Below are 20,498 nucleotides of genomic sequence, written 5' to 3'. Positions count from 1 at the left end.
TGCAGCAACCTCCCTTGCTGTCCTGTGAAAGGGTCCTCAAAAAAGGTTCTCCATGCAGATGGAGAAAGAGTCTCTACCTCCTCAAGCAATAAAACCAACCATAGATAGGTCCATGGGTATGGGGTAAGCAGGGTGTGGTGGCATGCATCTGTAATCCCAGTACTTGGGAGGAGGCTGAGGCAAGGGGATGGTAAATTCGAGGCCAGCCTGGACTACATAACAAAACTGTGTCTCAAGGTAAACAAAAAGGAGTGGAATGTGGTCATTGATCAGACTCTCTCAGCCTTTTCTTCCTGATTAACTGAGCTCTCAGCAGGCAAAACCATGTCCTTCTCATAGCAAGGAAGGGTGATTGGCTGAGGCATGAAGCAGGCGTCTCTGTTGCTCCTATCCAAAGGACAGACAGTTGTTACCAAGAAAAACATGTGTTGATTATGGGTGCCAAGTTAAGAAAGTGTTGACTAAGCCCAGGTCTGGAAAAATAAAAAGCAAACACACACACATATAGTCCCAAAACAGCTTTCAAATTGGTTTAATGAGGCCGGATGGTTTTGCTAAAAGCTAGCAATTGCTTCCTTTTCATCGTAGAAGTATGGACATGACCCTAATTAATCAGCTGGCTAATTGTATTTGCTCATCCCAACCATCCCGGACTTGTGACAACATGATCTGTGGCTCCATCCTCCCTGGTAGTGGTCGCGTAGAGTGATGGATGGGGCCACTGCTTCCTGCCACAGAGTTAACTGAACCCAGTTTAGTGCTATCTTGAATGCCCCAGGCTCTGTGACACTTGAAATTCTAATTAGTGCAGAGAAGGGCTAAGTTGAAACAGCCTGTATTCCCCCAAGGATCCCCAGTCTCAGGGCCCTACAACCTAATGAGGTCTATGAAATTTAAGATGTACAAGAGAAATCCCTGCCTGGAGCAACAGCTGTACCCAGGCTGACAAGGGGATTTGGGGTTAAAATGGTCCCACCTAATAGAAGAAAGTACCCCCAAATGGCATGGGAAGGGAAAACCACATAAGTCTGGTCCACTTAACTATCATGTGACCTAAGATTGACCTAAACTGTCCCTCTGCTCTGGGTTGTGGAGATGCCCAAGAAAAAGCGGGTAGGTTAGAGCCGAGGAGACACACTCATTACCACAATGGATGGCAGAACAGACGGTGGGCAAATCTCTGAAGGGCAGTTCTTCTCTGTCCCAGTGGAGAAGACAGTGAGGCCGGGGGAGAAGAGCCCTGTTGGTGGGAGGGGGTCCCTGTACTGCTCTGCTGTAGGATCAGGCTGGATGTTTGCTGAACACATTTGGAAAAGGAAGAGAAGAGATAATCGTCCTAATGAATGTGCAGGAGACAATAGCAGCTCCAGCGGGAGGATTATAAGCTCATTATGGTTTAATACGATGATTGATCATCTCTGCCCGCCAGCATTATCCTGGAATAGTGATGAAGGTCGGAGGGACACGTGCCTGTCGGAGCTCAAGCTGGAGTCGTCAGAAGATATGAAATATGCTTGTAGGTCACTCGTTTGTTGGTTGTTTGTTTTTTTCCATGTTAAAAATTTACACATGTGGCCCAAGGCCTGTAGCTTTGTCCATAGACATTGTCCGTGGCCCCACTTTCTCTGCGATGTTTCAGCCCTGGACTGTTCCTCCTTTTTCTAGGTCATGAGCGCTGGGACCTGACCCTCTGTCTCCCTGGAGAGCCTCCCACCCCCTCCCCCTTTGAGAAAACAGCTGTAGCTTCCGCTCTGGCTCCGCCGTCCTTAGGTCCAAATGGCCCCTTCAGTAGGTAGCAGCCGGCAGCCGGTTCAAGTAGAAGGCCCGCGAAACCTCCCGATAGGCATTTCGAAGCAGAACATAAGGAAAACAGGACTCCAGCATGTCCAGGGTCAAGAAGGGCGATTCCTCCACCACCTGGAACACATCGGCCAAGAAATAAGAACCCCCCCAGTGGACAAACTTTGTAGCCCTCTTCCTCATCATGCAGGTCCTGGGTGCTGGGTAGCCCTGAGGGTGATAGATGACAAGTTCCAAATCACTCCTCCCTTGGCTCCCAGAAGGCAATGTGGCCTCCTGAGCTCTATTTCAATGGTCCCTGCCCCCTCCATCAGGACTAATGTGGGGGACACCAAAGCAGAAAGCAAAAAGAAAAGAAAACAGACACTTTCCTGGTGGCAGAACTATGCCATTCTCTCTTGTTCTGAGCGCTAAACCACAAGTGGGAGGGCAGCACAAGCCCAGAGAAAGACGGATGGAAGTACTCATCACAGAGCTTTCAGCAAGAGGAGCAGGAGGGGCCTGGAGCCATGCCGGTCCTCTTGTGATGGGCCCCGGATTCCTCACTCTCCCAGTACAGCGCTTGGGGAGCAGTAAGGATGCTACATAAAGGAGTAGGCATGATTAATTAGTTTAATTAGAAAGCTGCGAGCTGAGGCAGTCCCAGCAGTCCCCATAACCAAGTAGGAAGATAGATCAGGATGTCTGGATATGACAAAGGGGTGTAGGGAATGGGTGGAGGGGAGCCCGGCCCCCAAACTAGCACAACCCAAGGTTGGGCTAGAGAGTCTCCATTCCTATGGTAGAAGCAAGTATACTTCCTTAGTAATCATCTCGCCCAAGAGATCATGGGACTAAGCCTACGCTCTGGAGAAGAGCACCGTGTCCTCTGACACTCTCCACAGTGGGCCCTCCCCAGTATGTCTGGTATTGCAAGTTCTGAGAATTCTCTAAGGAAAGAGAATCTACCATAGCTGCTCTAACATGTTTCTGTCTCTGTCTGAAGTCCCTTCAAGTTGTACATCAGTCAGATTGTGCTATGCTCAAACACATGCACATCCAGTACACCCAACAGTCTCAAAAGAGCAGCACCAAAGCAAAAGGAAAGGCAATTTCATGGTGAAGCTGCAGCCCCAACCAGGCATGGTGGCTCACGCCTATAATCTCAGCACTCAGGAGCCTAGGACAGGAGGATTGCCATAAATTCAAGTCTAGCCAATGAAGCCAAAGCAAGACTCTGTGTCAAAAAAAAAAAAAAAAGGCCAGGTGTGGTGGCACACGCCTTTAATCCCAGCACTCAGAAGGCAGAGGTAGGAGGACCACCATGAGTTCAAGGCCACCCTGAGACTACATAGAGAAGGGGGGGGGAAGTCTGCAGCCCCAAGGCAAAGTCTGGTAATAGAATTCCTTGCTCAGTGAGACTTCAAATGTAAGCCAAGAAACAGGAAAGCTTTTGCTCACAGAGACATGGGAGGGGGCTTGTCTTTAAGAAGAAACCACTGGACCTTTCTTCACCAAGCACAAGAGAATAACAGGAGTCTATGGTATGGAAAACAGCCCCACAGTGGAGGCCAACAAACTTGGGTTCTAGTCTCAAACCAGCCCACATATTTTAGTTGGGGCAGGGTGGGGGGACCTTGAATCTTATTTTCTCTTCCTTGGTTTTCTCACCTACAAGATGTAAGTACTGGATAACTGCCAGGATCTAGTCTGGTTCTAACATCAGAGTCCATGATTCTCTGATAGAGCCGTCTCTTTTCCCAGGAAAGTCATGCCAGGAACAGGATGGCAAGCCACACTGGACAGTAAGAACAAGAAGACCTCAGAGAGAGAAGTGCTAGCCAGAAAACCAGGCATAGTGGCACATGCCTTTAACTCCAGCACCAAAGTAGGAAAATCACCATTAATTTGAGACCAGCCTAGGCTACATAGTAAGTTCCAGGTCATCCTGGACTAGAGTGAGACCCTGCTTCAAAAACAGAAAAAAGAAAGAAAGAAAGGGCTAGAGAGATGGCTTAGCAATTAAGGCACTTGCCTGCAAATCCAAAGGACTGAGGTTCGATTCCCCAGGACCCACATAAGCCAGATGCACAAGGTGATATATGCATCTGGAGTTTGTTTGCAATGGCTAGAGGCCCTGGTGTCCCCATTCTTAAAATCTCTCTCTCCCTCTCTCTCTCCCTCTCTCCCTCCCCCCCCTCCAATAAATAAATACAAATATTTAATAAACAAAAGAAGTGCCAGCCAGAATTTTGGGTGGCACGGCCAGCCTCTTAACTCAGAATACAGTGCCTTCCAGTCATTTCCAATTTCTCTGTGGAAACATTTGCATTTAAATTGCTTTGCACCGAGTAGTCCCTCCAATCAACAAAAAGTGCTTAATCCTAGCTCTGTCCCTACCCTTCTTGCTAGGAGGCTACCGGTGGCAGGGCCCTTCCCACCTCTAGAGAGCAGGAATTGGGATGGGGGTCACAGCAGAGGAGGTGGGACTGAATACAATTCACAATTTCCTCATACCTCACACAGGAAATAAAGAGGTGTGCTTCAGTCATCCAGAAACGAAAATGAACAGCAGGCATGGGAAACTGCATTTGTTAAGTGCCTACTGCCTACAGGGCATTTTCACATGTTATCTCATGAGTTCCAACCACTCTGCCATAAGGATTATTAACTACTTACAGAATCATGCTGCTGGTAGGCATGATGATGCACACCTGTAATCCCAGCACTTGAAGGTGGAGGCAGGAGCATTGTGAGTTTAAGGTCAGCTTGGGCTATATCCTGTCTCAAAAAGCTGGGTGGGGCTGTGGGTATAGAATGCCTGCCTAGCCTGAATAAAGCCTTGGGTTCATCCCTAGCAACCTCAGCACTCAAAATCAGGCGGTGGAAGCAGGAGGATCAGAAGTTCAAAGTCCTCAGCTACATAGCAAGTATGCACTACTTTCACAAGATACCTTTGTAATTCCACTTAAGTTAAGCATTTTGGGGGGTTGAGAAGATGACTTAGTGGGTAGGAGCACTTACTGTACAAGCATGAGGACCTGAGTTCAACCCCAAGCACCTACATAAAAAGCTGGGTGTAGGGGCTGGAGAGATGGCTTAATGGTTAAGGTGTTTGCCTACAAAGCCAAAGGATCCTGGTTTGATTCTCCAGGACCCACATAAGCTAGATGCACAGTGGGGCGCATGCATCTGGAGTTTGTTATCAGTGGCTGGAGGCCCTAGCGCACCCATTGTCTCTCTCTCTGCCTCTTTCTCTCTCAAATAAATAAATTAATTAAATATATATTTCTTAAAAAGCTGGGTGTAGGGCTGATGAGATGGAGTTAAGGCACTTGCCTGCGAAGCCTAAGGACCCATGTTCAACTCTCCAGATCCTATGTACACCAGATGTACAGGGTGAGGCAAGCACACAAGGTGGCAATGCATACAAGGTGAAACAAACATCTGGGGCTCAATGGTCAGGCAGTCTAACCAAACACTATGAGCTCCAGGTTCAGTGAGAGGCTCATCTCAAGGAAATAATCCAGAAGACCAACACAGGATGACAACTGACATCCTCCTCTGGCCTCTTCACGCATGCTCATCCAGTGTGTGCCTCTGCACACACATGTACCTGCACCATATACACCCCGGTTTGAGAGGGTCTGTTGTATATGCACATGGACTCTGATACATGAACATTTCAATTTCAGCCACACGTCCTTAGGCACTAAAAGTACATTCCTGGTCCTCCTCAGCAAAATGAGTTTGGGTTAGGCGTTCTAGAGCTACAGAGCTAGAGAACTCTTGGGTGCCATATATCTGTAGTGTTGACTTTGAGGTAGGGCACAGGAACAGGTGGACACATCCTCTTTCACTAGGCCACAGGAGGGAGAGAAGAGGACATCTAAATGGACCAGGGCAGCAGCCCCACCCATCCAACCTAGTGAATCACTTTTAGATGAGACGAGTGAGTAACCATTCTGAAAACTGAAGCAGGGTCATGACAGAAACTTTTTTTTTTTTTTTTAATTTTCCAAGGTGGGGTCTCACTCCAGCCCAAGATGACCTATAATTCACTATGTGACCTCAGGGTAGCCTCAAAGTCATAGTGATCCTCCTACCTCTGCCTGAGTGCTGGGATTAAAGGCATGTGCCACCATGCCCAGCTGGAAACATTTTTTAAAGTCAACTGAGTCAGAATTGCCAGAACTTTCTGCCTGAGTAGAAACAAGCACACAGCTTGAGAAGCAAAGAGAAGAGATGGCAGGAACAGGTGGATTTGTGGTCCACCAAGCTCCCTGCCTTACAACCTGAACAATTCCTTCCTGCGGGCCCTACTCCCAGCTCCCTTTAGTTCCCCTGCGCTATCCAGGACTCTCTTCATGGCACCCTTGAAAACAGCAAATACAGTGGCAGGAAACTTTGTCACATAAAACCAAACACATGCTTAGCAGGCTTACAATTACCAATACAAGACTTTCCTCCAGCAGGTAGACTCAGGAATATTGAAGGGAAGGAGACCTAGCAGCTAAGGGACAGGAAGACACCATCCTGCAGAGAAGTCTTTGAAAATGGTTCGCCAAAAATGTGAGGACAAACCCAGAGGATCAGGCTGACTTAAATTCTTAGTTAATGCTCTTGGTTGATGAAATGGCAGGGACCCAAACACCCTAAAAAGGAGTCTCCCGCTGGCCCTTCCTCTCCCTCCCTGACCAACTTAAACAACATACATACCAAGCGCATGAGCAGAGAAATGGATTCACGATTTCTGGTTTTGAGCTTGTCAGTCTCCTGGCCCAGCTGCAAGAGGCTGACAGAGGCCACCTGTAAGGGAAGCGATTGTTTATGGAGGTCAGAATAGGACTGCCTCAGGCTACAGGAAGTAAAGAAAAGATCAAGGAAGAGGGTTGAGAAGTGTTAGACTGTTCCTAAACAGGCTAGGTCCCAGTGGCCTGCCAGTGTAGACATGAGGAGCCTGCAGAGGTGCTGAGAGTGAGGTTATAAAGGGAAGAACCTAGAACAAAGGCTGGTGATGTTGGCATGCCTGGAGATTAGTCTCTCAGTTCCCAGCAGCCTCCAGACACCTCTGTCATCAGGCTGTTTAGAGCTAGCCAGAGCTCAGACCCAGCGCTCTTGGTATTCTTGTCCTGTCACCTCCCAAAGGGCTGTCATCTCCATTCATCTCCAGGCCCTCAACAGATCAAGGAGGGAGACAGAAATGTGAGTCACAGCCCAGGCTCAGGTCACCTGCACTTAGCAAACAAACAGAACAAGAGGAAAAATGGAGCGGGGGTGGGGGAACCCTCTTACATTCCATCTTAGAGGTCTTTCTAAGATGCATGGAGTCTGTTCTGCCTGTTGGTTTTCCCAGCTTAAATAGAAACCCTCCAGTCAACCTACAGTCCCTGGCATGTACTTCTCAGGACAAGAGTATAATCCCTGAGAGAACGATGTGGTCTACTGTTTCTTCCTCCTCCTCCTCCTCCTCCTACTTCTTCTTTTTATTATTATTGGTTTTTGAGATAGGGTCTCACTGTAGCCCAGGCTGACCTGGAATTCACTAGGTAGTTTCAGGGTAGCCTCAAACTCATGGTGATTCTCCTACCTCTGCCTCTGGAGTGCAGGGCTTAAAGGCGTGTCCCACCATGCCCAGCCCGTTTCCTTCTAGAAGGAGAAAAATGTGGTCCTAGCTCTTAGCTCAAGGTCATGCTTTGGAAAGGAAGGTGCTAACTATTACCCAGAATGCTCAAGCAGGCCTCTGGGTAATGGGCCAAGAGTTAGAAGTATATGGGTAGGATTCCTCCTAGGAAGTTTTAGGATGGAAGAACTCTACGGCCTTTCAACTATGGAAGGAGATTATTTATTCTGTGTTTTTCCCGCGGCAACAGTAAAATCAATGGTGACACTTACAGGGAGTCAAACTTTGGCTAAAAACATTTTAAACAATTTTTCAAACAAACTGAACAAAACCTACATCAAATCACCTGCCTGGTTGTTAACTCCAATCCCTAGAAACCAAGTCCAGTGGTTCTCAAAGTAAGATCCCAAGACAAAAAGCATCTGGGAACTTGTGGAAATGCAGATGTTCCAAGTGGCTCTGATTGACAATGAAATTTAAAAACTAGTCACTGGCTGCCAGTACAGAGTAGGAAAAAGCCTTAGAGATAATGAAACTCTCTTCACTCTTAATGTATAGCTGTTCTCCTAGATACCAAATTAGAAAATGCAGAGGTTTGACATCACCCTAGTATCCTCATTCAGTAGGTCTAGGGTGAATAGCAGAACTCTATTTTAACAAGCTCCCAGAGATATTCTGATGCACACCAAAGTGACAAATCAGATTCAGCTCACTCTTCCTCATTTATCAATGAGAAAACCAAGACTCCAAAAGTTTGGCCCTCCAGAGGTCACACAACTTCATAGTGACAAAACTCAGATTTTCTTATTGTCCAATGACCTTTCAAAATAATCATGCAGAGGCTAAAACACCAGCTGTTGGGGGGATTTAGAACAGCTTCTGCCTTTCACAAAGCAGCATCTCTCACTTTTCCTGAATAAATGAGATGGAAGGTTAGATTCCAAAGCCTGTTCAGTAATAGAGGGCTAGAGAGATGGCTCAATGGTTAAAGGCACTTGTTTGCAAAGTCTGATGGCTTGGGTTCAATTCCCTAATACCCACGTAAAACCAGATGCACAAACTTTCACATGTGTCTGGAGTTCATTTTAAGTGACAGGAGACCCCCCCCCTCTCATAAATAAATAGTTAATGGCTGGAGAGATGGCTGGAGATCAGTTAAGGCACTTGCCAGCAAAGCCAAAGATCCCAGGTTCAATTCCCCAGTACCCACATAAAGCCAGATGCACAAAGTGGCTCGTGTGTCTGAAGTTTGCAGTGACTAGAAACCCTGGCATGCCCATTCCTTCTCTATCTATCTATCTATCTATCTATCTATCTATCTATCTATCTCTGCCTCTTTCTCTCTCAAATAAGTAAATAAACAAAATATTTTAAAAATAAATAAATATTTTAAAACATTAAAAAATTCATTAAAAAGAAACTAGAGATTGAGGTTATACCACTTCCGACCCCTTGCACTCTTCCATTTCTTGGTGTCTAGACCCACTTACCAGCAGAAATTCCTTGAGGTGGGTTTCAATGTTCTTGTTGTATAGTGTGAAGAGGGCAGCAGACACCTGGATGATGGCTTTGGTCAAGCAATGGATGTTATTATTATAACCTAGTTTATCATGAAGGAGAAGGAGGAAAACAGAAGGAATGACAAAGTGAGCCACCAAATTGACAGTTTCTCTCTTTTTTTTTTTCAGGCCAGACACCTCTATGTGACATCAAAATAAACAGATGACATTTAAGGACTACAAGAAGTATGCTCCTGTGATATTTTATTGAAATAGAATAATATGAAAATATCATTTTCATGTGCTTCTTGAAACTAAAATCTCCATGTTTAAAGAAATTGGTATATCCCAAGTACACATGCTCATTTCATCTCTGAATAGCACTGGTCTCCCCAAGACTACATCTTACTTACCATCCTTCTCAATGCTATAGAAGGAGGAAGGGTCCATGGCAAGGAGTGGGAGAGAAACAGCAAGGAAGATCAAGAGCAGGCAGGCCACCTTGTACTCTTCCTCAGGAGATGAGCTATCTGGGAAGAGGAAAGACAGGAAGAGTAAGGGCAGCACACAAGAGTTCTCTTCCTCAGGGTCACACTTCACAAGAGTATAATCACATGAGAATATACCTATGAGGGGACTAGAAAGATGGCTCAGTGCTTAAAGATTTTTTAAAAATTGCTTGCGGGCTGGAGAAATGACTTCATGGTTAAGCACTTGCCTGTGAAGCCTAAGGACCCCGGTTCGAGGCTTGATTCCCAAGGGCCCACGTTAGCCAGATAAACAAGGGGGCATATCTGGAGCTTGTTTGCAGTGGCTGGAGGCCGTGGCATGCCCATTCTCTCTCCCTCTCTCTCTATCTGCCTCTTTCTCTGCTGTCTCTCTCAAATAAATAAATAAAAATAAACAACAAAAAAAATTTTAATTGCTTTCAGAGTAAGCAGAGCACCGTGCAAGCTATGCAATCAACCAAGTGGACAAGTACACACTTGTACAATAGTGCCACACAGCCTTTGCAGATAAGCAATTGTTCTCTGATTGGATATGAGGCCCACTCAGTGGGAGAGAATACATACCTGGTACTGGAACCAAGTCAGAACCCCATGGCTTGGAAACTCACAGACCCCCAGAGAAAAGCCCCCATTGCTCTCTGGATAAGTAGAGTGGGTATATCCATCAAAATGTCTCAAATGACCATGCATATTCCCCATAATCAAAGCTGCTCTTGGGCTGCTCTTGCTCTTTGGCTTAGTGGTTAAGGTGCTTGCCTGCAAAGCCAAAGGGTCCAGGTTCAATACCCCAGGACCCAGGTAAGGCAAATGCACAAGGTGGCACATGTGTCTGAAGTTCGTTTGCAACAGCTGGAGGCCCTGACACCATTACCTCTGTCTGTCTATCTATCTATCTGCCTCTTTCTCTTTCAAATAAATAAAAAATATACATATAATTTTTTTTAAAGCTACTTTCACTCTTGGTTAGAGAATCTGTTTTATTTTACAGATGGTCGAGAATACTGGAAAGATCCAAGACCCACCAATTCAATAAGAAAAGAGAGCTGACTGGCCACTGCAAGATGTGCCACCTGTACCACATTTACCAGAGCTCAGGAGAAATTGCAGAGGAAGCAGTGATACAAGTAGTACTCCCAATATTAGCCTGACAACCACACCTGCAGGGAAAGGGTGACAGACACTGTGGTGAATGAAAACACACTAAAGCAGAAATACAGAGACTACACTGGGCATGGTGGTGCACACCTTTAATCCCAGCAATTGGGAGGCAGAGGTAGGAGGATTGCCATGAGTTTGAGGCCACCCTGAAACTACATAGTGAATTCCAGGTCAGCCTGGACTACAGCAAAACCCTACCTTGGAGAGGGGAAGGGGGGAGAGAAAAAAAGACAGAGGCTACATAGAACTCAACACTAAAACAAACTGCTAACAGACCTGTGGAAGAGAGGACAGGAAGATTGTAAGAGCCACAGGGCAGGTAAAAATATCCTGATGGGCTGGAGAGATGGCTTAGCGGTTAAGCGCTTGCCTGTAAAGCCTAAGGACCCCGGTTCGAGGCTCGGTTCCCCAGGTCCCACGTTAGCCAGATGCACAAGGGGGCGCACGCATCTGGAGTTCGTTTGCAGAGGCTGGAAGCCCTGGCGCGCCCATTCTCTCTCCCTCTGTCTTTCTCTCTGTGTCTGTCGCTCTCAAATAAATAAATAAATAAAATTTAAAAAAATATATCCTGAGACACAGCCCTCACCCACCCACCCACCCACAGAGACTGACTGATGTCCTAATTACCACAGAGTGAACACCAATAATACCACTGAAGAGAGCCCCTAAAGAAATAGAGATTAAGGGAGAGGGTATATAAGACTATGTAAAAAGATAAAAAATTTTAAAACTTGCTTGTAAAGCCTACCAGTCTGGGTTCAATTCCCAAGTCTCCCAAGTCACCCATGTAGGGACTGGATGTAAAAGTGGAACAGGCATCTGGTGTTTGTTTGCAGTGGCAAGAGACCTTGGTGTGCCCCCACCCACTCCCACCCAAATGCAAATAAATAAATATTTTTGGCTGGAGAGATGGCTCAGTAGTTAAGGCACTTGCTTGCAAAGCCTGATGACCTGAGCTCGATTCCTCAGTACCCACATAAAGCCAGATGCACCAAGTGGTACATGCCTCTTGAGTTAATTTGTGGAAGCAAGAGGCCCAGGAGTGACCATTCTCTCTCTCTCCCTTGCAAAAAAAATATATTTCTAATAAATAAATATTTTTAAAAGAAATTACTCAATGGGGAAAAAAAAGAAATCCCCTCTGAATGTGCAAGTTAGTTTTACTGATAGAGTAAGGACTCGTATCTACTTAGAGTGAGGCGCAAGTCCTAGAGGCCTCCCTGGTGGCAGGGCAGAACTCTTAGCAGCCCAATCCTAGGACACCTGTCAGCTGCCTAAAGAAATGGAGGGGCATAAAGAAGAGAAAAGAATCTCACAGTCCAAGAGAGAAGCAAGGGGGTAAGTCTGACAAGTGGGCAGGGCTCAGCGCGGGCCTTGGCATCTCTCCACTCATGGAGGACATGTATGAGGGTGAACGCTCTCCTGGGGGAACTAGTTGGAGTGAGCCTGCGGAAGGAGTGGACATGACACCGTGAATGTGTGGGCGGGAAGACAAGAGCGCTGTGGGGAACGTGAATACTATACGCACAGCTTAGTGTGAAATCATATGCTATTTTGGGTTATTCTCTCACCTACTCATTTGCATTAATTTTATTTCCCCATCCAGAATGTAAGTCCCCCTAAACCACTTGCTGAGCGCCAGATTCTCACTTGGAACTACGTCCTCAGTACTTCACCAACGGGGTGGAACCTGAGGAAAACCTAAATCACCCCTGAGTATTTTCTGGAGGTTACAGGCTCTACTTTGTCTCATCTCCCAGCTTATATCCTCTGAGTCACAACCCCAAATATATGTTTCTTTGTCATTCATTGACTTTTCCCACCTAAAAGTGGGGCACAAGCCCTTTCCATATCTTACCAGTTTTCAGATTGGCAATGGCAGCCACCAAGGCTGGATCAATGTCACAGCTCACCCCTGCAGCAGATGCCAGCTCAAAGATACTCAGGGTGACCTGACAGAAAAGAAAATAACATTCTGGAGAGAAACCCCAAAACAGAAATGCTTGGTAGAAGCTACAAATGACCAGGATTGCTGGGTCACAGCTGTTAGTGCTATCATTCCTTCTAGATATTCCTTTCATAGCTCTCTCTGGCCTGTGAAGGGTAAAAACTGCTTTAGCTTGGCATTCAGGAAACCCTAGAGTATAAATTTATTTTTCAATTTTTTAAATGTAGGTTATTTACTTATTTATTAGAGGCAGAGGAGGGGAGGGAGAGAATGAGCACAAAAGGGCCTCTAGCCACTACAAACAAACTCCAGATGCATGTGCCACCTTGTGCATCTGGCTTTCACGGGTCCTGGAGAATCGAACCTGGATCGTTAAGCTTCACAGGCATGTGCCTTAACCGCTAAGCCATCTCTCCATCCCCCCCTTCTTTTGGTTTTTTGAGGTAGGGTTTCACTCTAGCCTAGGTTGACCTGGAATCTACTCTGCATTCTCAGGGTGGCCTTGAACTCACAGCAATCCTCCTACCACTGCCTCCCGAGTGCCAGGATTAAAGGCGTGTGCCACCACATCCAACTTATTTTCCAATTCTTTTAAAGGCAGAATCTCATGTATCCCAGGCTGGCCTCCAACTCACTATGCATCTGAGGAGGATCTTGAACTCCTAATCCTCCTATCTCTACCTCCCAAGAACTGGAATAGTAGGTATAAACCACCAAACCAGGTTTATGCAGTGCCAGGAACCAAACCCAGAACTTCCTGAATGCTAGGCAAATGCTCTACCAATTGAGACATATTCCCAACCTTTATTTTTCAATTGCATTTTCCTTCAATCAATGGAGCCTAGGTCACTTATTCACTGTTCCAAATCACAACTTCCCTTCTGTTATACTTTAGTTCAGAACCTTCCCTCTCTAGCTCCTTTCCTTCCCTCTGCTTTCATCTAAGTAATGTCCATCCCTCAACCTCAACTCTAGTTTCATCTTCTCTGTCAAGGCCTCTCAACCCAAACCCATCTCTCCTTCCTTCCTGGTCCCACAGACCTAGCACTGATCACACAGCACCCAGTGTTAGCTGTCTTTTCAGAGGAGAGGCAAGACATGTGACTTATCTCACCAAATAAGTTCTAACTTTTAAAATTCTCAAGGCATAGGGAAGGGAGAAAGCCACTTTGAAGTGAGACAGACCTGGCTCACATTTCAGTAACATTACTTAAGTCACCATGGCCTCATTCATCTCATCTGTATAACTGGAACAATAATAACTCACAGAGTTGCAGTGAAGACTAAATTATACCATATGTACACAGTACCAACCCCAGTGACTAACAGAGAATTAGAACTTTCCCTCCTCTTCCTTTATTATAAACCAGATACTTTATGTTTTTCATTGTTTTTTTTTAATGTTTACCTTTAATTTTATTTATTTATTTTTATTTGAGACAGAGAAAAAGGGATAGAGAGAGAGAATGGGCACACCAGGGCCTCCAGCCACTGCAAACAAACTCCAGACACATGTGCCACCTTGTGCATCTGGTTTATGTGGGACCTGGAGAATCAAACCTGGGTCCTTAGGCTTTGCAGGCAAGTGCCTTAACTGCTAAACTATGTCTTCAGTCCCTATCTTAGTTTTTGAAAGAAGGGTGTATTGTGAAATAGCTTGCTTCCTTGCTTTGGCGTGGTTTCTATTCTGCCATTTTAACTGGAAGCCCAAAGCCCTTTTTATGCTTTTTTTTTTTTTGATCCTCTTAGTGCTTCACACAGGGCCAACCATATAGAAGACATTCAAGAGGACTGACTACTTGACATCTGGTTAGGATCAGATCCCCAGGACATAGCTCAAACCCTAATTTCCACTCCAAGTAAGGTTTAGAAAAAGAAATAATAAAAAATTTTAGTGGTTGGGAAAATGGCTCAATGGGGAAGAGCATTTGCTACACAAGCATGAGAGGGCATGATTCACCCTGAGTTCAATTCCCTAGCACCACATAAACAGCTGGGTGTAGCCATAGATGCCTGTAACCCCAGTCCCATGGGGAACGAAGACAGAATCCCTGGGATTTGCTGGTCAGTCAATCTGACTTAAAAATAGCCATTCTGAGCTGGCCATGGTGACATGTGCCTTTAATCCCAGCACTCAGGAGGCAGAGGTAGGAGGACTGCTATGAGTTCGAAGCCACCCTGAGACTACATAGTGAATTCCAGGTCAGCCTGAGGTAGAGTGAGACCCTACCTCAAAACAAAACAAAACAAAATAGCCATTCTGGATTCAGTGAGAGACTGTCTCAAGGAAACACACAGATGAGCAAAAAGATGAGGACACCCCATGTTCTCTTCTGGTTTCTGTACATGAGCACATGGGGTGTGTGCATTTGCATCTACCACATCATGCATATACTGTATCACATACATTAAAAAAAAAAAAATCTTTAAGCCGGGCATGGTGGCACACACCTTTAATCCCAGCACTTGGGAGGCAGAGGTAGGAGGATCGCCCTGATACTACATAGTGAATTCCAGATCATCCTGAGCTAGAGACCCTACCTTGGAAAAACCAAAAAAGAAGAAAAAAAACTTTAAAATGTTCTGAGAGAACAGGGCTAATTGTTTCAGCGCTGGACAACTTAGGAGCACATCTCTATGAAAGGCTCCATAGACATTATATATTATTAGTATAGACACATGCTTTGCCGACACAGAAGCCACACCTTAGCCGCCTTCTGTTCTGCCCTTTACTTAAATCCCCTAAACCCAGATGGCCCTGTCTCTGGCCAACACAGCCCTGCAATCAGGGACTTGGTCCATGGTCTATGATGCTGGAGGAAGAGAGTCTCATTTTCTCTTTTCCTAATCTCCTTGTGCCTTTCAGACAGTTACAGAATCTCTTCTGGTGCTCCCTACTCCCCCCGCCCCAACCTACTTATTTTCACACAAAAAAAAAAAAGCCGAGCCTAAAGATGGAAGCTGCCCCAGCGATGTCAGCCAGACAAGCTCCTGACAGGCCAGAGCACTCAGCCTCAACATCAGCAGCTGCCAGCAAGCCAGGCTTGGCATCAAATCAAAGACATTAAGAGGGGCCAGCCCAGTGAAGCATGGCCCCTCACTGCCCAATGACCACCTGACTCGCAGGTGATTTCAGGCGGAAAAAGGATAAAACTTTATAACTGTTTTGATTCCAAAGCAAGGAAATTTTCTTAACATTCTACTTTCGCTCTTCCTGCTCATGCCAGACCTCTCTCCTTCAGTCCCAGAAGCAGCAGCCTGCCCATCACAATGAAAGCGCCTGGCCTGCAGACTCTGGCTGAGTTCCTGGATAAGGTGTTTGTTTGTAACAGAGGATTCAAAAGACAAACTAACTCCAAGGTGGAGTGTCGACAGCTAACTCCAGTTGCCTGCTTCAACCTCTCTCCCACTCTCCCCATTCTCTGTAGCCGTGAGTACCTGAAGACGGTGACAGTGTTCAAGACTGAGAGGGAGAAAAGGCCAGGAAAAGAAAGGAAACTCTGAGGGTAGGCAAGGTGGGTGGGATTGGAAGGAACAAATCTTACAGAAAGTACCCAGCTTCTGACTAAAGAGGGGACATGTTGGCACATAGCTTGGCATCTCATTTGCATGTTGCTCACTGCAGGTAAAAATCTACAGACACTATCCTAGGTCTCACCCCTCTCCCATCAGGAACGCCTCCATTGCCCTACAGCACAGCTCCTACTTTTGTGCCATACCAACCACAGTTGCACGGCTCTGCCCTCTCTCTCTCCAAGAATGTCTGCCTGAGCAGTAACTTAGGTCTTAGCTCTGGCTCCAGCAGACCTTAACAGCCCTCTCTCCTGACTAGATCCTAGCAGCATCCTTGTCCATAGCCCAAGTCTCCTAACAGGACTTCACCTTGCACTCCTACCTTGATGTCAGTGTCTGGAGTGACAAAGTCTTTCAGGCATTCAATGGGGCCCATGAGAAACGGGCAGTGCGAGGAGAAAACCTGGGAGAAGATAAGAGAAATGAGTCCAAAACCAGGTGGAAACAAACGGAGGGGGGCTTTGACTTAAAAAGAAGTCAACCATGGCTGGAGAGATGGCTCAATGGTTAAAGGCACTTGCTTGCAAAGTCTGCCAACCCAGGTTCAATTCCCCAGTACACACATAAAGCCAGATGCACAAAGTAGCACATGCTTGTTAATTTGCAGTGGCAAGAGGCTCTGGTATGTCCTTCCTCATGCCCCCATCTCTCTCTTAAATAAATTAATTTTTTTTAAATAATCTATCCAGGGCTGGAGGGATTACTTAGCAATTAAGGCACTAGCCTGCAAAGTTAAAGGACCCAAGTTTGATTCCCCAGGACCCACTTAAGCCAGATGCACAAGGTGGCACATGTTTCTGGAGTTCATTTGCAGTGGCTGGAGGCCTGGTGCACCCATTCTCTCTATCTGCATCTTTCTCTCTGTGCCCCTTTCTCTCTCAAACAGAAATAAAAATATTATTTAAAATTCTAAAAAAAGAAGCTCTCCAGGGCTGGAGAGATGGCTTAGCAGTTAAGGTGCTTGCATGCAAAGCCTAAGGACCCAGGTTTGATTCTCCAGTACCCATGTAAGACAGATTCACATGGTAGTGCATGCATCTGGAGTTAGTTTGCAGTGGCTAGAGCACCCATTCTCTCTATCTTCCTCGCCCTCCTCCTCCTCTCTCTCTCAAAGTAAATAAATAAAATTTTAAAATATATTTTTTTTAAAAAAAAAAAAAAGCTATCCAGCCAGACATGGTAGCTCACACCTTTAATCCCAGCCCTCAGGAGGCTAAGGTAGGAGGATCTCTGTGAGTCCAAGGCCAGCCTAGGAACAGAGTGAGTTTTAGGTCAACCTGGACTAGAGTGAGACCCTACCTCCAAAAAGAAAGAGGAAGAAGAGAAGGAGAAGGAGATGGAGGAGAAGCTAGCCAGCTTTCAGAATACCCTCACCTATGCCTACAGGTATAAGTTCATCTAGCTGCAGGACCTCTGCCCAGTTCAGCTCACCAACCCTTTCCATGGTTTTTCATGCCAACCCTACCCATGGATGAGCCTGAACTTCCCCAATAACTTCTCAAACTCACCTCCTGAAGTCCCTCTTGGGCCATGGCCCTAAAACTGAGAATCACCCCAATGATGGTCATGCGCTTCAGCACATTTTCTGCCCCTGAGAAGAGAGGGGTGTTAGAAAGAGAACTCACAGAAGAGTGGATCTACCTCTTCACAGTGCTTTCTCCATCGTTCTCTCTGTCTGCAGGGGAAGGAGTTTACCCGTCAGCTGGGGCAGCAGAGATGCCATCAAGTCCGGCTTGCTAAAGTTGGATCTGATCTGAACCAGGACATCCATGTTTTCCACCACCAGCTTCTACAGCTCAGGGACACAGAGACATGAAGGGGGGGGGGAAGCAGTGCCTATCCCCCACCTGGGTTCCTTCCCCTTTCACTCCCTCCATGGGGCCTTCTTCAGCAGTACCTTCAGCTCCACGATCTGAGAGGTCACGTGCCACATCAGGTTTTCACTCAGGAACTTCATGCCGTAGGGGCCCAGGATTTCAGCCAAGGCCCGCAACTCTGAAATATAATTACAGAGGTCCCAGGTGGGGTCAGGAACCCTGGAAGATGGGTCTTTGAACATTTAAAACCATAGCTATTTAATTCTTATAAGAACCTCTCTTTCCTTTTTTCATAATGAACACACATTCACCAGAATCAGTTCTCTTTTGCTCTAAATTCTTTATTCCTCTGAATCTAATGCCTTATCCCCCACCCCACCCCCAGTCTGCTCTTGCCCTTTGTGAGTTAGATCAAGTCTGCCTGGGAAAATCTCGGGCTGGAAACACTACATGATTCCTGGGCTTCTCTCCTGCTGTACTAGCTAAACTCGATTTATTAGATGTAAGGCCTCAAAGAGTCCCTGAACCTCTCTGGGCCTGTCTACTTCTCTGTAACATGAAATCAGTACTTCCATGAACTCCTCACAGAGTTGTTGTGAGAGTAAAACACAATTAATATGAAAACCTTAGAAACTGGAGACACATATCAATAAAGCCTGTATTTCATCGTTTCATCATGGTTTCCAGGCAAGGGGGCTAGGTGCCTGGACAAGATCATGTCACAGCAGGGCACATCCAGAAACCCAGTGCTATGCCTTTCTACCCTTACTTTATCCTCACAGAGATGACTCTTCCTTATCTAGGGTCTGGCTTTCCCAGTCCTCCATCTCCTCCCCTTATTTAATGCCTCACTGGCCCAGTTTTCCCCTTGAGCTGCCTTGCTTTTGTCATAATCAACACACATTCCCCAGAGCCTCTGTTCTTTTTCACTCTAAATTCTGTATTCCTCTAAATCTAATCTCCAATGCCTTACCGCACCCCCCTCCCCCAAACCTGCTCTTTGCCTTTGTGAGTTAAATCAAGCCTGCCTGGGGGAATCCCAGGTTAGAAACACTAGTGACCGACAGGCAGGAAGGAGCTCTGGCTGTGATCTTTAGTCATGGGCCACTCCAGCTGGGGAAACTAGGAAAGACCAAAAATTACAACAGGAGACCAGCAGAAGAAAGAAATTCAACAGCATTAATCAGAGTTCAAAAAGACAAGATAGTCAAGGTTCCAGGCTAAATGCAAGCCCATTTGATCTCCATCCACCTCCCACAAGGATAAAGACAGAGGGCCTGGCCACAGCGGCTGATGCAGAGAAGACACTAGACATCTGTACGGTTGGCTCTTTACAAGTGTGGGACTGAGCTAAGAATTATAACAGGATTTTCTAACTGGTGACCGTAGCTAATGCTAACAGAGCTACCAGAGGGGAAGAGAGGCAGAATCACCTTCTGGGGAGCTCATGGGGAGGGAGGGACAAGCTGATCTCCTGGTTCCATCAGCAAAGCCTCCTCACTCTAGTCATCTCTACCCCCAGTTAGTAACCCTAGGACATCCTTTTCTTTCTATCTATCTATTTTTGCTGTGGCATCTCCATGGCAACACAGGAAAATTGGGGTGGGGGTGGCAGAAAGGGGGAACATGCACTACCTCCCGCTGCTTGTCAGTTGTCAGCAAGACCTAAAGTGGATTTCAGAGGCTGCCTACAGCTTGTGGGGAGAGTTGATGAGAAGGGCACACCTAAAACTCCACTGAGTGACAGAGTCCAGGGGAGGCCGACCTGGAAAGCAGAAAAGTGTACTCCAGCTTTCCTGACCTTCCCAGAGAAGGAGGAGAATGGAGAGGCAGGAGCACTGGACACCCAGGTCCCAGGTACAATTCATCCTTTACAGGGAGGTGAGAGGAAGAACAAAGAAGTTGGTTCATTCATGAATTACGTGGTTGGTAAAATAATTGTCAAGAAGGATCTGTATGGCTTCAAGCTTTCTTTACACAAGCAATGGCTTCCCACTTCGGAATACCTCCCCTACCTGTATATACAAAGATGAGTTAAAGCACTGCCATACACTGGGAAGCAGTCCTGCACTGCTCTGGAGTTTGATTGGAGTTGAAATCTCAGCCCCACCATTTATGGACATGTGACTTTAACGCCTCCTAAGCACTTGCACCTCAGTGTCCTCATCTGAAAAATGAGGAGCTACCACATGGCTATTCCAAGAACCGAGTTCTATGTGTAAACACTTAGAACTTAGCCTAAAATAATATCATTCATCGGTTACTATTCAACATTAGCAGTCCAAACATTGGCCAAGGCGCTGAATGTTATCCCCAGGGAAGAAGATTCTATGACATTGAGATGGGTCAGGAGCAAGATCGCCTTTTTTTTTTTTTCCTGGTAGACTGTTAGCTAGGGACTGGCCCACAGAAACATGGACGTCACCTCGCCTGCCTTGGCAGGACTAGAACTTGTGTCTGATCCAGCCTCATCCAAGATGGCCACAGGCAACGACTCCTAAGCAGCAGCTTCCTGCTTCTTCCTCCACTTGGCTCACCTGTGGGCTGGTGTGTCCTGAGTCAGCCTCTGGAGCTCACCAACCAATCAGGTCT

General features: G+C 46.3%; 1 protein-coding gene across 1 annotated transcript in view; it reads right to left on the bottom strand.

Moving 5' to 3' along the window:
- Nucleotides 1–507: 507 nt before the first annotated feature.
- The window catches only part of Nckap1l (NCK associated protein 1 like), a 73,266-nt gene continuing 53,275 nt past the window's right edge, over nucleotides 508–20,498 (bottom strand). Inside the window, exons 23-31 of the mRNA XM_004649931.2 lie at nucleotides 17,987–18,084; nucleotides 17,785–17,878; nucleotides 17,598–17,680; nucleotides 16,412–16,492; nucleotides 12,427–12,520; nucleotides 9,315–9,431; nucleotides 8,893–9,002; nucleotides 6,499–6,588; nucleotides 508–1,917 (exon numbers count right to left, since the gene is read on the bottom strand). Coding sequence (XP_004649988.2) covers nucleotides 1,786–1,917; nucleotides 6,499–6,588; nucleotides 8,893–9,002; nucleotides 9,315–9,431; nucleotides 12,427–12,520; nucleotides 16,412–16,492; nucleotides 17,598–17,680; nucleotides 17,785–17,878; nucleotides 17,987–18,084 — 899 coding nt within the window. The 3' untranslated portion in view covers nucleotides 508–1,785. The remainder of the gene's footprint in view (nucleotides 1,918–6,498; nucleotides 6,589–8,892; nucleotides 9,003–9,314; nucleotides 9,432–12,426; nucleotides 12,521–16,411; nucleotides 16,493–17,597; nucleotides 17,681–17,784; nucleotides 17,879–17,986; nucleotides 18,085–20,498) is intronic.

The sequence above is a fragment of the Jaculus jaculus genome, chromosome 6 (assembly GCF_020740685.1).
Source record: "Jaculus jaculus isolate mJacJac1 chromosome 6, mJacJac1.mat.Y.cur, whole genome shotgun sequence".
In the NCBI taxonomy this organism is placed as follows: Eukaryota; Metazoa; Chordata; class Mammalia; order Rodentia; family Dipodidae; genus Jaculus; species Jaculus jaculus.
The sequence above is the reverse complement of the archived record's forward strand: the minus strand, read 5'-3'. Positions and strand labels throughout refer to the sequence as shown.